General features: G+C 45.6%; 1 protein-coding gene across 2 annotated transcripts in view; it reads right to left on the reverse strand.

Annotated features, from left to right (window-relative positions):
• RNF11 (ring finger protein 11) overlaps window positions 1–14356 on the reverse strand; it is a 213560-nt gene that overhangs the window by 80157 nt on the left and 119047 nt on the right. For both annotated transcript variants that reach the window (XM_069642218.1, XM_069642217.1), the window contains exon 2: window positions 12893–13062. In XM_069642218.1, coding sequence (XP_069498319.1) covers window positions 12893–13062 — 170 coding nt within the window. The remainder of the gene's footprint in view (window positions 1–12892; window positions 13063–14356) is intronic.

Genomic DNA, 14356 nt, shown 5'->3' on the forward strand with positions numbered 1-14356 from the left:
TTTGCAGCATGAACATTTCGCCATTGCCACGGTTATTCGGTTCGATAATCACGGCTACCGTCGTAAACAAGATCAGGACAGTAAAGTGCATCACACACAATGACCAGTGTTTGAAAGGGCCGGGGAGGCAAATGGGACCTGGGGGTGGGGATCCTTGCCTTGAGCAGAAGGGCACTTGGTGATTGAGTAATGGAACATGTTTTTTGCGTTTTTTTTCCAATAATCGCGGCTATATGAAAACTACGGTGTAACAAAACCTTTGAAATTCAAGGAAAAATACTTTAGTTTAAGTGCAGTTAAGTTACGGAACAAAACCCTTAAAATTCAGCGCATTGGGAAACAGGACTGTCTTAACTCGGCGAGTTTCCATTGCTAAGCCCAAGAGCACATATATATTACAAGAGACGGGATTCACAATGCCATACAAAATAATGCCATTTTGTATGGAAAGACCCGCCAACATGCCATGGGCATTTGAAAACGCTACAAGCAGTGCCTCAACAGAGCCAGGAAAACGGATTCGAGGCCTGGCCTTTCTTTTTACCACTTAACCTACAACACACCCAACAACATTCCACATATACTACTGACCAAACTATGAAATAGCCACCATGTTAATGTCAGTGAAAAGTGGCCACTCGCTACAATACGTGCACAGGAAAGGTTGAGTGAGGGCCTGGCCTATCACAAGACCCACAAATCTCTTTATAAACTACCAACAAACCTAGCAAGCATCCAACATTGTACAGACATTTAAAAAAACTACAAGCAGTACAATATCAATGCCAAGGAATGGTGGGCATGGGACCTGTCCTACAACCTAGCCCCGTCCCAATTTTACACTGGCATTAACAATAATAACCACAAGGGGGCGCTGTGGAGCAGCAGACATAGCAGCCTAAAAGAAGAGTTCCATGCTCAACATAAATCCTTAACTTATTTTGCCGCTGTAGGACAATTACCCTAACTTCTAAAACCATAACGAAGTAAAGGAACCGATTGTGCAACTCCACACCAATCCTGGTGAGAAACAGCGAGCCAGAACTCCTGAAATACTCAGTGGGAAAAGGAACGGTGTGAACAAAGAAACCAGCGGGAAGAGCGGGGGAGGAGCCCGCTCGGCCGCAGTAAACCGCTGAACACCTGCGCCGCTCTGGGCTGACGTCCTATCCTGGGTGAGACCGCAGCACACAAGGACTAGCAGCGCGCATGTCTGCTGGCCCCTGAAAACCCTGCTAGACACGAGACCAACAACTGAGATTGCGGCTGCCGGCCGTGCAGTGGAACCGCCGCGGACCCACCTACAACTCCTGCTCGCGTCCCGACCGAGGTGGGAAGCAAGATGCGGTGCGGGGCCCAGCGGGCACGGAAACAAGACTACTGCAACACACGAGGTGTCCGTGACGCACCCCGACATAGGCGGGCAGGCCAAGAGGAACTTCCTTGTGTGAGCAGGCAAGGGTGATCGGCATCACTGCCAAACTGAGAGCATCCCCGAGGATCGCTAAATCCTACGAACAAGGTGAGCGCTGAGCTGACTGTCCAACTGCGCGCTCGTACCCGGCAATCCACGGACGCTTCTTCCTGCAACCTCTGCCCGCATGTTACGGGACGCAGCAGAAGGCCAACACCGTGGCCAGAAGAAGCAGCTAGGAGCGAGAACCCCGCTGCCACCATGGGTACTGCCCTGACGCTGGAGGGAATCGGAGTGGCCCCACGCCACCACCAAAATAGCACGTCCACTATTCGGCCCCCTGTGAGACGGCCAAAACAACGGGGGGGATAGAAAAGCGCATGCCTGGAGCCCATACCCCCTGTGAAAGCAGCAGCGTGCTCGGCAGGCGAGGGGGAGTGTGGGGGACGGCTAGTGGCCACCCAGCACCCCGAATGAACAGACCCACACAGCGCTACAATAGTGGCCTATTCAGCCCTGTCGGCCCCAAGTAGGTGCAACAGACACATACACCGAACTGGAGGCTGGCTGAGACATAAGGGATGGTCACACAAGCAACTACAGCTGCCCCATTTACATTTACCTGGTACTCCTGCTGCCCGGACTCCTGCCCCAACACATATCCCCTGCACAGCAGCCACGGGGGGCACGCTGTGAAGGCCCAACTGTGGGATCTATTGGCAAGCTTACTACTGGCCCTAGAACCCTCCCGGACCATGCCACAACGCCTCATACTTGAACAATACAACCAAGGGAAGGTGCTGAATACTATTGAGTGAACACTAGCGGGGAAACACATTGATTCCAGTGAGGGCAGCGGGTGCACCCACACCTCCACCTCCCCACCCCCGAACCTTGCTGCTAAACTATGCAGCACACATAGCCTCTGCAACTGTGGGAAGGACACTCCTTTTTTCCAGAGAAGGCAGCGGGTAGCCTCCAGAGCCTCGTTGCTAAACTAAACAGCACACATACCCTTGGGCCTCTCTATCCTGAGCCAGGGTCACATGCAATGCGCAAAGAGACCAATAACAAAAACAAGTGGAAGGGCGCCATGGACTCCTTTACTGGCCCCAAAACAATAGCTGCCTCGGCTTCCCCACCCGCCAGCCACAGCGACTGATAAGAACAACTCTGGACATGAACACCTGCTCCAGATTGTGCAGAATGGTTTTCTTTCCATTAATGTGAAACTAGATGACATTGTGGGTACAATAGGCTCCCTGAAAGCCAGGGTGGAGAAGGAAAGCACAGGCTTATCAGAGGCAGAGACACACATCAGCACCAACAAAGACACTTCAGCGACATGACCGTGCTATAAATATCATGCAAACAGAACTCACAAAATTTACCAACAAATGCGAAGACTTGGAATCCAGGTCAAGACGCAACAATATTCGTATAGTGGGCATTCCGGAGACGGCGAATATTGGGCACATCGAGCGGAGCGGCACGCTACCGGCATCACCCCCCCCCTGTTCTCCACCCCCCCCACCCCCCAAGGTATATCCAAAAGTTATCATGGGATTCATCATCATCATGTTGGGGTGGATGGTGAGGGAGAGGGGGGGGGGGGGGGAAGAAGAGCGCGAAATACAGGCAAGTTGTATGTTAATGTTCAAGCTGTCTGGGCTATGTTTTACCCAGCTAAATTAAGGGAGAAACCCGTAAAATCTATGACAGACGAGCAGAATTCTTAATACGGGGTGCCAGAGGGGATACCGAAAACTGTGCACCAATATCTACTGTACGGCAATCTAAATGGGGACTCCTTTTAACACGATAACCTGGAATGTGAGGGTATTAACAATCCGATAAAACGCAGAAAGATCTGGGCATACCTGGAACGACATTCCCCTAACAGAATTATGCTACAAGAGACCCACGCTTTAAAATCAATACATAAATATATTTTTCCCCAAAATGGGGAAAAACAGGTACCAAACGAATTACTCGTCACAGGCAAGAGGGGCAACAATAAAGATACACAAGAATGTCAATTTCAAGGCCGGAACGACACACAGACCTGGAAGGAAGATACGTGGTGTTATCTGGGACAATCGATAATTCACTGTTAACCTTCATTAACACCTACCTTCTATGTTAAAGTGGCAACCCTAATTGGCCAAAACCCTGAAATCACAATCGTGTGGGGAGGGGACTTCAATACGACACTGGACCTTTCCTCGGATAGGTCCAACACAAAGCAAATAATGCAACACCAAGGCTTCTTTGGCCATCCAAAAGATCATGACCCAATTTAGCCTGATTGTTATATGGCGTACACAACACTCAGCTTTGTCTGAGTTCACCTACTACTACTCAGTGCATGACGCACATTCCAGAATAGACCTATGGCTCCTTTCGACACATCGCACTGGCCACGTAAAGGAGACGAAGATTCTCCCGAGAACATGGTCGGATCATTCACCTGTGTGGCACGAGATTCGATTGAAACACGCACCCAGACTACCATATACCTGGAGTATGACCCCAGTCTACACTACTAGACGAATCCTATACAGAAACACTCAGGATTGATATAGAATTATTCTTCACCGACAACAAGGGCACAGTGGACAAATTCGTAACGATCTGGGAAACATTCAAAGTTTGGCTCCAGGGGGTAATGATTGCTTCAACATCGGGCACTCTAAAAGCGGTCAGAAAGGAACTAGATAACACTGAACGGGAACTCTGAGACTTAGAAAATCAGTATGGGGAGACACGTGATAGAGCATTGCTGGGCCTGACAAAAAGGCAACAGACTGAGGTTATGTGAACTAGCCAACCGGGAGACTCAACATATGACACGGAAAGTGCAAGCTAGGAGATACGGGGAAGGCGACCGCCCTGGTAGACTACTGGCAGACATAGTCCGAGTGGAACGTTAATCACAACACATCGGGGGTATAACCAAACCAGACGGGACCACCACAGTGGACCCCGTTGAAATCAATGATCTATTTAGACAATATTATCAAACGCTATATAGCAACAATGATGAGGTATCAAGAGGTGGTGACGGAAAATCTAACATGCACAACACTCCCGACACTGCACAGGGAATCCAGCGAGAAACTGAGTAGCCCATTCACTGACGAGGAAGTAGCCGAAGCGATAATCTCCAAAACCTCTAATAAAGCCCCGACGGCATAGGCATTGAGCTGTACAAAAAATACAAAAGATATCCTTGCCCCTATACTCCTGAAGGTGTGGGAGGAATCCTGCTCAGACGGTGCGCTACCCCACTCACTTAATGAAGCGTTTTTAACAGTTCTAGCCAAACCGGGAAGACCCCTGAATGAAATGTCCTCACACCGCCCGCTCGCCCTAATACATTCTGATGTAAAAATCGACACTAAAATGCTGGCAAACAGATAATTGCCTCATATGACCACACTGGTGCACCCGGACCATTCGGGTTTTATCCCGGGAAGATCCACAGCACTAAACTTAAGGAGATTATTCGGCACAATGGCTCAGCTCAACCCGGATATCCCAGCGGCAATCGTGCTGGACACCGAAAAGGCGTTTGATTCTGTGTCGTGGTTTCAATTCGGAGTCCTCCGACGCATGCGACTGGGTGACTGCTTTTGTAAATTTGTCAAGTTACTATATAAAGACCCAGTGCTACGGTAAGGACCAACGGGAACCTATCAGCAGCAATAAAGATAGCCAGCTGCACCCGCCAGGGATCCCCAGTACTCCCCCTTGCCATTTGCTCGAACAACAGATCCTTTTGCCAGCAGGATATGGGAACATCACGGACATAGGAGAATAAGGATACTTGGGGCCCCGCAGATTATATCATTGTATGCCGACACCCTAATATATTTGAAGCACCCTGAAAGAAACATAGGCCCCACACTCACTGAAGTGGACACCTTCACTCTCTGGCTACAAGGTCAACGCTCTAAAATCAGAACTATTCCCGCTGACTAGCAGCACCATGAAGCCCACCCAGACATACAGAATTAAATGGGCTGATGAGACAGTGAAATATTTGCCTTGGCAAGATCCCACAGTGCATTGTATTATAAAAACCACAATGAGTACCTCGGCAAACTTGAGAACAAACTCAATGTATGGGCAAGTTCCCATTATCACTAATAGGGCGAATAGCCATTTTGAAGAGGATAGTAGCACCTAAACTCCTGTACTATTTCACAACTATTCCTATATGGACAGGAAGACAATTCTTCGACACCCTCAAAAGATTTGACAGGGTTTGTAAGGGGAGGCAGAAACGCACGGGCAAAGTGGAAATCTCTCACTAAACCATACAACATGGGGGGATTGGCAGCTCCCGACTACGAACTATATTACCTTGCAGCCCAAACCCAATACACAGGTATGTGGTACGACCCAAAGTATACTCGCATGTAGACTTGGAGAAACAGTCCGCTGCACCAAATGAAATAAGGACCACCTTAGTAAGCAAGCACAAACTAGACAAATTCCCCTTCGATCCACTACACGCCACGCTAGATGCATGGCAGCGAATACAGAACATACTAAGCATCACTGACCTTTACACTAAACAAATCCCACTCTGGAGCAACCCGGGTCTTCCACCCCACAATGGATCCCGATATCCCAACTTCGTGGGAACCGAATCACAAAATGACGCTAGACAACCTCTTCCCTGAGGGGAAATTTGTCACACTGGCTGAATTCCAAAATAAACTGGGAGATAACCCTGTCAAGACATTACAATACATATGCAGGAAATGGCAATCATTCCCAACCGAGCCCGCATCCAATAACAACCTGGAACGGATTGTTCAATTAGAAAATAAACGCAATCTTTTATCGAAACTATACTCAATGATCCAACAAGGAATGCCCCAGTCCAACACCCTGAAAGAGAAACTGGAGGAGGACACATGGGCATCAATAATCTAACACAAGTTGGGGAAGATCTGTAACCTCAACAAAGTAGTATCACAGAACGCCCGGCTGAGGATCACACGATATATAGTACTTAACCGGCTACATTACACACCCAAAAGCATATCCAGGTGCAACCCTTCACAAATACAGACATGCATGAAATGTAACTCCTTAGACGCAGACACTATGCATATGTTCTGGAGCTGCCCTCACATAGCTGAATTCTGGCAACTGGTTGCCTCTGCACTTCATGAAATGGTGGGCATACCCCTCCCCGCCCCCTGTCACCATCTAAAGTACTTGCTAGGCGACATAGGCAAGGCAAAACAAATACCAAATTCCGTAGATTGTTCAATTTAGGCTGTGTCATAGCCAAGAAATGTATTCTGCAAAAATGGAAGGCCAGAGAAGCACCAACATTGAGACACTGGTACCACGCAATGGTGATAGTGGATGACAATAAAGTTAACTTCATACAGTCACAGCAACAGCTAGGCCCAAAGACATATGGGTCCCATACCGCTCCCACATGGAGAAACCGTCAACTGACAAGGTATAGGATCATAGTCACCATATCACCCAGCAACCCATGCCATGAACTGTAAATGTACAAATGTTCAGGAATTTACCTGATTCAATGTGATGATGCACTGTTAATATACTGTGTAATGCATTATGCTGCCTGTCTCCGTCATAAGTAAAATAAAGTTTAAAAAAAAACATTCCACAAACCATTACAACACTAAAACCAGTGTCTCAACAATGCTAAGCAGAAGTGGGAATGGGGTCTGGGCTCATTTACAAAGAAAGATTTGTCTTACTCTACAAGCTCATGACAGCATTACTGTTCGCAGATTTGGAGAAAGAATGGCCAGCCTCAAACTATTCTGCTGACCTCTACCAAACCATCATGACCAAACCAGAGAGCAGAGGGTTTTAAGCCTAAAACGACTGTAAAGGAGTGTTTCCACTAAAATGTCAATAGCGCTGTCCATGAAGGGTTTGTCCATGGACAATGCCACAATTAGGAAGTGTCTTTTGACCCTTTTGAAGACTTATTCCACCCAATCCTGACCACCCCTCTGTGACAGATTTCCATCTGCTAGGGGGTAATCACCCAGATTTCTTCTGCTACGAAAGTCAGATTTGCTGGACAGTCACTTTCAGACAGCCGTCTATTTTGAAAATTGGTGTCGATTGGTTCGTACCCAGATGAGCCTGCTGATCGTTGGGTGTTTAGTTGAACTTGCCAACATCCATATACAAGACACCACATGTAAACCTTCTGCTAGTCATCAGTAATTGGCATGCCAGCAGTTGTACGGCTGCTCAGTACTTAACAAAAGCACGCAGAGGCAGAAATAGACATGTGCCGAAACAGAATTTCTCATGTAGGTGTCCTTTTAGTTTAGTTTGTTTATTTATAAAGCGCGTCCGAACCCTCAGGTAGCTGGGCGCATAATCGTGTGCACAGCAGAGTTACAAATCGTTACACGAACATCATAATACAACAGGCAGAGCATACATTGGTCCATGCTCTGAATGTTTACATACAAGAGTAGAATATACCGAGAAGAGTATGTACAGAGAATAGGCACAAAATAGTAACAGTGGCGAATGAGGACCGGGTTACAGGTTGGTCCTGAATAGGCAGTAGATAGAGTAAACATTACTGGTTGCATTACAATTACATTGCAGGTAGAGCGCGGCGGCTGGCCGGTCGTGTCGGTGGGAGTCTAGATGTCTACGCTAGTAGCCATGATTTTACCATGGCTCTGAATGGCCAGAACGCGGTTTCCGATCTAATTGTAGGAGGGAGGGTGTTCCAACATTGTGCTGGGAGCACTGGGAAACTGGAGCCTCCTGCTGTTTTTAGGTTATAGTTAGGGATCTATAGTTGGTGCAGGTAAGGAGTTCTGGTGGGTCTAGTGGGGCAGTGTCTAGAGAATTTGTCTGAAAGGTAACGTGGGGCAGTACGTGACAGGCACTTGTGGGTGATGACCATGGTTCTTAGCTTAATTCTGTCGCGGATCAGGAGCCAGTGGACTTCTTTGCTAACCGTGGATATGTGCGCCTTGCGCGGGAGGTTGAGGGCACATCTTAGTGCATTATTTTGCAGGATCTGGAGCCTGTTCAAGTTTTTTGTGGTAGTGCCTAAGTAGAGTGTGTTGCAATAGTCTAATTTAGACAATATCAGCGCTCTAGATAGGGTGAGGCAACTAGAGGTGGAGAGAAAAGGCCTGCAGGCATTGATCAATTTATTGGTGTATGAGGTAGTTGAGATGGTAGAGTTTATTTGTTTCTTTAGTGACAAGGTAGAGTCGAGGTATACACCTGGTGTTTTGACCTCTTTGGATACTTTTATGACGTTGCCATCAATGGTAAAGGATTGGTACCTTTGGTCCAGTTTGTTGAGGCGAGCCTGGGAGCCTACGATAAGCAATTCTGTCTTATCGTAGTTTAGGCAAAGACTGTGTGTAGCCATCCAGGCTTGGATTTCTAAGTAGATATCATTAAGCTTTGCAACATCTTCTTCATAGCTACCAGTGAGCGTGATGAGGACCTGGGTGTCGTCTGCATAATTAGTGTAGCTGACACCCAGTTCGTCAAGACGGTCAAATAGGAGCTTCGTGAAGATGTCGTAAAGTGTGGGAGAAATGCAAGAGCCTTGGGGCACTCCACATGTGATTGGGATAGTGTCCGCAGCCGCAGTGGGGGAAAAGACTCTTGTCGACCTGTCAGACAGAAATGAGAGAATGCAGCAGCCGAGGAGAGTTGTTGAGTGAGGATCTGGTGGTCAACCAGACCAAAGGCAGCAGAGAGATCCAACAAGAGCAAGATGGCCAGTTTGCCCTTGTCTTTGGCATCATCCATTTGGATTTTTAGATCCAAGAGGGCAGTTTCAGTCCCGTGCCTTGGTCTAAAGCCGGATTGTCGCAGGCCTAGAAGGTTGTTGTCTTCCAAATGTTGTATTTGGAGATAGACTACCCTGTCCAAAATTTTGAGAAGAAATGGGACTGTGGTGATGGGCCTGTAGTTTGTGGGGATGTTGGGATCTAGGTTAGGTTTTTTGAGCAGGGGTAGGACCCAGGCTTCTTTAAGATTGTTGGGGACCACTGAGTTTTTGAAGGAGGAGTTGATCAGAGAGGTGATGAGGGGCTAACTCATTAGCACCGTTTGTGATGACGGATGCGGGACAGATGTCACCTTTGCAGTTGGATGGTTTGAGACTGGCGATTATCTTGATTACTTCCTCTTCTGTGACTGGTGAGAAGTGGAAGGAGGGGCAAATAGGGGTGGTGTGGTTAATTTTGCTGCTGGGGTTCTGCTTGGAGGCAAGGCTAGCTTTTTTTGCTTCCATCTTAGTTTGTAGGAGGGCAATTTTGTTAGCGAGGGCGAGCTGGATATTGTTACACCAGGCCTTGTCTTTGATGCAGTCCTCTGTAGGAGGCAATGGTGATTCAAGTTCTCTTAGTATAGAGAAAAGTTCTTTAGTGCCAGATTTAGCATTTTGTATTCTAAAGTTATAGATCTCTTTTTTAGCATTTAAGATGGCGGATTTATAGGTGGAGGTAGCTGAAGCGAATTTGTCTTTAGTGGAGAGAGAAGGGGCTTTTCTCCAGCTAGTTTCTGCAGTTCCTTTAATATTGAGAACTTTTAATTCTGCTGAGAACCATTTGTTGGAGTGGGCAATAGGTTTGGCTTTTCGTTGTTTGAGAGGAACAATCTGGTTGAGGGCTAGTTCTAAGGTATTGTTATATAGGTCTACTATGGCTGCTGGGTTGTTATTTTGCGTAGGTAGGTTAGCTTTACTGATAGGCGCGAGAAGAGGTTTGAGGTTCTCTATAGTGATGTTGCCGTTATTTCTGGAGATTATTTGAGGTAGTTTAGTGGGTCATGCGGTAGATGGTGAGGATCTAGGTAAAGAGAAGGTAATAAGGTGATGGTCAGTCCAAGCACAGGGAGTGATGTCAATCAGTGAGAGGTTGCAATTGGCATCTACAAGCCAATCCAAGGATCTTCCTTTTGTATGTGTAGGTTGATTAATGTGTTGGGTGAAGCCTAGATGAGTAATCGTGTCATTAAGGGCCTGGTTGTCATTGAGGTCATTGAGTCCCAAGTTGAAATCTCCCAGAATGATGATTTGGGATTTCGGTTTCAAATTAGTAGTGAGTAGGAGAGAGATATCCTCTTCAAAGGTGGAGGTGGGTCCTGGGGGTCTGTATATAATAAGGAGCAGGATGGTTTGTGTGTCAGATAATGGGAGTTTGACAGATAAAAGTTCGGCTGAAGGTAGGGTTGTGATGGTTACTTCTCTAATGTTTAGGGTAGATTTCGCAATAATTGCTATTCCCCCTCCTATTCCATTTTTTCTGTCAGCTCGGAAAATGTTGTAGTTGTCCGGAGTGGCTATTGTGGGACCGGCTGCTGGGTGGAGCCATGTCTCCGTGATAGCGATAAAGTCTAGGTGGTTAGTGGAGATAATGTCGGCGACATCAGTAGCGTGGGCTACTAATGAGCGAGCATTGATGAGAGCTCCCTTGATAGAGGTCTGTGGAGGGTTGGCATTCGTGTGTGGTGGCGAGTGAGGTATTGCTGGGTTGTGACTCCGTGGGAGGTCAGTAAGTGAGGTAGGCTGCTTGGGGTTCTTAGTCTGATTGGAGAGCATTCTGGAGAGTTTTGTATCAAGATTAGTGCGATAGCTGAGTATCGTTTCTAATCATGGTCGGTGGGGCTATGTTCATGAGTGTGGTAGTAGGTGCATCAAGGCGAGAACCTAGTCTAGTATTTCTAAGGGGTGTGGGACAGGGTATGCAGGGTAAGGGTGGGTGAGCACATTTGTTTATCCATTCTGTTGGAGATAGTAGAGCTGGGTAAAGTGGTGGGGTTGTGTGGGCATGGTTCTGAGGTGAGATTCTGGAGCAACGGGAGGAGGGTAGCCATAGTTAGAGTGGCGCCTCTAAATGTGGCCATTGTGGGTGGCTTGGCTCTAAAGATGGGGGCAATGAGGTTCATAGGTTATTAGCAAGAGTGGTTTGTGTACTCAATTAATGTATGTGTAGACACTAGATAGGCACTACAGTAGTAAAGTACAGTAGTAACTGCGGATAAGGCACCACACAAATCAGATGTGGTCTATTAGCGACCATAAGGCACAACACAAATCAAATGTGGTCTATTAGCGACCATGAGGCACAACACAAATCAGATGTGGTCTATTAGCGACCATGAGGCACATCACAAATCAAGTGTGGTCTATTAGCGACCATGAGGCACAACGCAAATCAAGTGTGGTCTATTAGCGACCATGAGGCACAACACAAATCAAGTGTGGTCTATTAGCGACCATGAGGCACAACGCAAATCAAGTGTGGTCTATTAGCGACCATGAGGCACAACACAAATCAGATGTGGTCTATTAGCGACCATAAGGCAAAACGCAACACACTTTTAAGAGCTTTAAATGGCACGATCTGAACCCTTTCACGCTAGGCAAGTGTCTATTGACACGTCTCACCTTATTAATCCAGTACTATAGGGTGAGGGTGAGTAAGGTGGGGGAAATAGTCTTCTCAAGTTAAATTGATCTTTAGCAGCACTAAAGTGACACTTTAAAAACGTGCCAGAGCAGATGTGTTCACTTTCAAAGATTTAGTTCGCCAAATCGGCTAAAAACCAGCTTGCATGCTACGAATTGGAGGGAAGGAACGTTCATGACTACTTCAGAAAGCCCCCCCACGCCCCAAGAGAAATCAACCTATAGGTATTGAAGAGGTCAATGGATTTTCAACAAATTTGGTAATGCACTGAACTTGACAAGTAGCCTGACAAATTTGATAAGAATTGATGCACTAATTTTTTCCTCTTTCTTATAATGGTGAGCTCCATAAGTAAATGTAAAGTTCAGGCCAAGATATTTCAAAATTTGCTCCTTATTTTTCCCCAGTTTAACGTGCACACACTTTACTATGCAGTTGTTCATGCTTCAAAAACGTAAATCACATCCGACAAACTCAGGACGCATAGTTGAGCGAAGAAAAAAAGAGAAGCCTCTTTAAACCTTAATGCTCGTGGTTTTTAACTTTTTTGTAGATCAGAAGCAAGACTTTTAAAAAAAAAAATGTTTTTAGCAATTTTATAGAGGTAGGTAGGATAAATAATAAAGGACTATTTGTGTCTTGTTACAATGCCAAGTAGATGTACTGGCGTCATGATACTAAACATCAGGGTCAAAAGGCAGAGCAGTTGGTCAATACCACAAGAACCAAAAGAAGGCCTGAAAAACGATTCCATCACATGTTATTTTTATCATATGACAAATCTACATTTTGAAGCAGCATTTGTTAAAATCATTAGTCAAAGGAGGGGCACAGGGAGCACCTCACAAATAGAACGATCCCAAGTTTTGAAACCTTCCCCGTTCTTATAAAAAACAAATCTTACATTGTACCAGGCCCATTGAGCATATAAAAATCACAAGCTGTCAATGGATGACACAGAAGAGGGTTCATTTGAAAAACAAATGATGAATCTGTGACTTACTCTCTTATCTTTTTTTCAGAACCATCTCTTCCAGGGTCATATACACCCTTCGGCAGGTGCTGAATAAGGCCGATCCTTTGTGCTATTCTAATCTGCTCCTCTTCAGTCAGCTGTGTTGCTAAGCGGGTCTGGCTGGGTGTTGGATGATACACGGGAACTGGGACTTGCTCCTAAAAGAAAAATCAAAACGCAAGTAAAACATATTTTCTGACAAAATGTAAAACAAAGTTATCATATGGGACATATTTTTTTTAAAGCATTTTTATTAAAAGTAAGTTAACTAATCCCTGACCCCCAATAAAAAATAATTTGATCACAGTTTTGTCAGTGGGACATAATGACAGAATTTGTGTTTCACAGAGTCAAAGACAAGGTGAGTTGTAATGACCTGGAAATGAAGGTGTGCAACAAATTAATACAATATCGCATTATATATTCGTTTGTACATTTTACACTGTTTAGCACTTTGAGAATCAATGCTTGATTATCTAAAGTATGGTTTGTACCTCAACTCTGCAAAGGCAAAAATGCGGTATATGTCTCATATAAATAATTATGAAAGGACAACTAGGTGCCTCAACAGTGCCAGCCAACATGCATAAATAATGTTGGGCAGCTGGTTTTGGAAATCCTACATTTCTAAGCAGCAGACAACCCAAATTTAACATTGAGCTTTAGTAATGGTGCACCTATTATCAATCATCAGCACCATCATTGACGAACACGGGCACACTCAAAATCCAACGTCTTTAAAGTTTTAAGGAATGGCCAACCCCTTGCATGAATCAATACACCAGCTCCACACCTCAATGATTCATTAGGAGTGTGTTTTCTATGCCTAATCACTTACATTATGGTGCACTTATCAATACGACCCACACTTGGACTCGACAGCCATTTTGTACCAATGGAAAGTCATACCTGGGAGAGCTCAATTAGGGAATTATCGAGAGTTTTGTTTTACATCCATCTGCCCTTCTGCATGGTCAAATTGCGACTAGTGCATGGGTCCTTGGGGATTGTATCAACAATCCACCACAGGAACTAATCTATTGAAGGACCGTACTCCCTGCGTTTGTCTGGACACGCGCAAACACATTTCTTAGGCACTCTAGGTGTTCTGTTTTTGTATGCATGTTCCTTCAGCTGGTGATGGTTCACTTGGTGGGCTTTCGTATGAGCTTTTGTTCACATTTATATTTTAATTTCATATGGTTTAGCTACCCGGTTTTAGCATATTACTGCGGCAGAAAACTAGTAATTTGATATACTAGATATGTATTGCGATCTTTGCTGATCATGCTTCATTTCTAAATGTCAATTAAATCTTTAGTTTGAAGTAAACTGATGTGATGAATACATCAGGAATTAATTGCTGCTATTAGATGAGCAGCATTTTTTGATGTCACTAGCACTTTATTTTACTTGATTTCTTGAAGTGCTGTTGTGTATAACTCTACCTCG

Source organism: Ambystoma mexicanum, chromosome 1q, assembly GCF_040938575.1.
Source record: "Ambystoma mexicanum isolate Mex_15411 chromosome 1q, UKY_AmexF1_1, whole genome shotgun sequence".
Taxonomy (NCBI): domain Eukaryota; kingdom Metazoa; phylum Chordata; class Amphibia; order Caudata; family Ambystomatidae; genus Ambystoma; species Ambystoma mexicanum.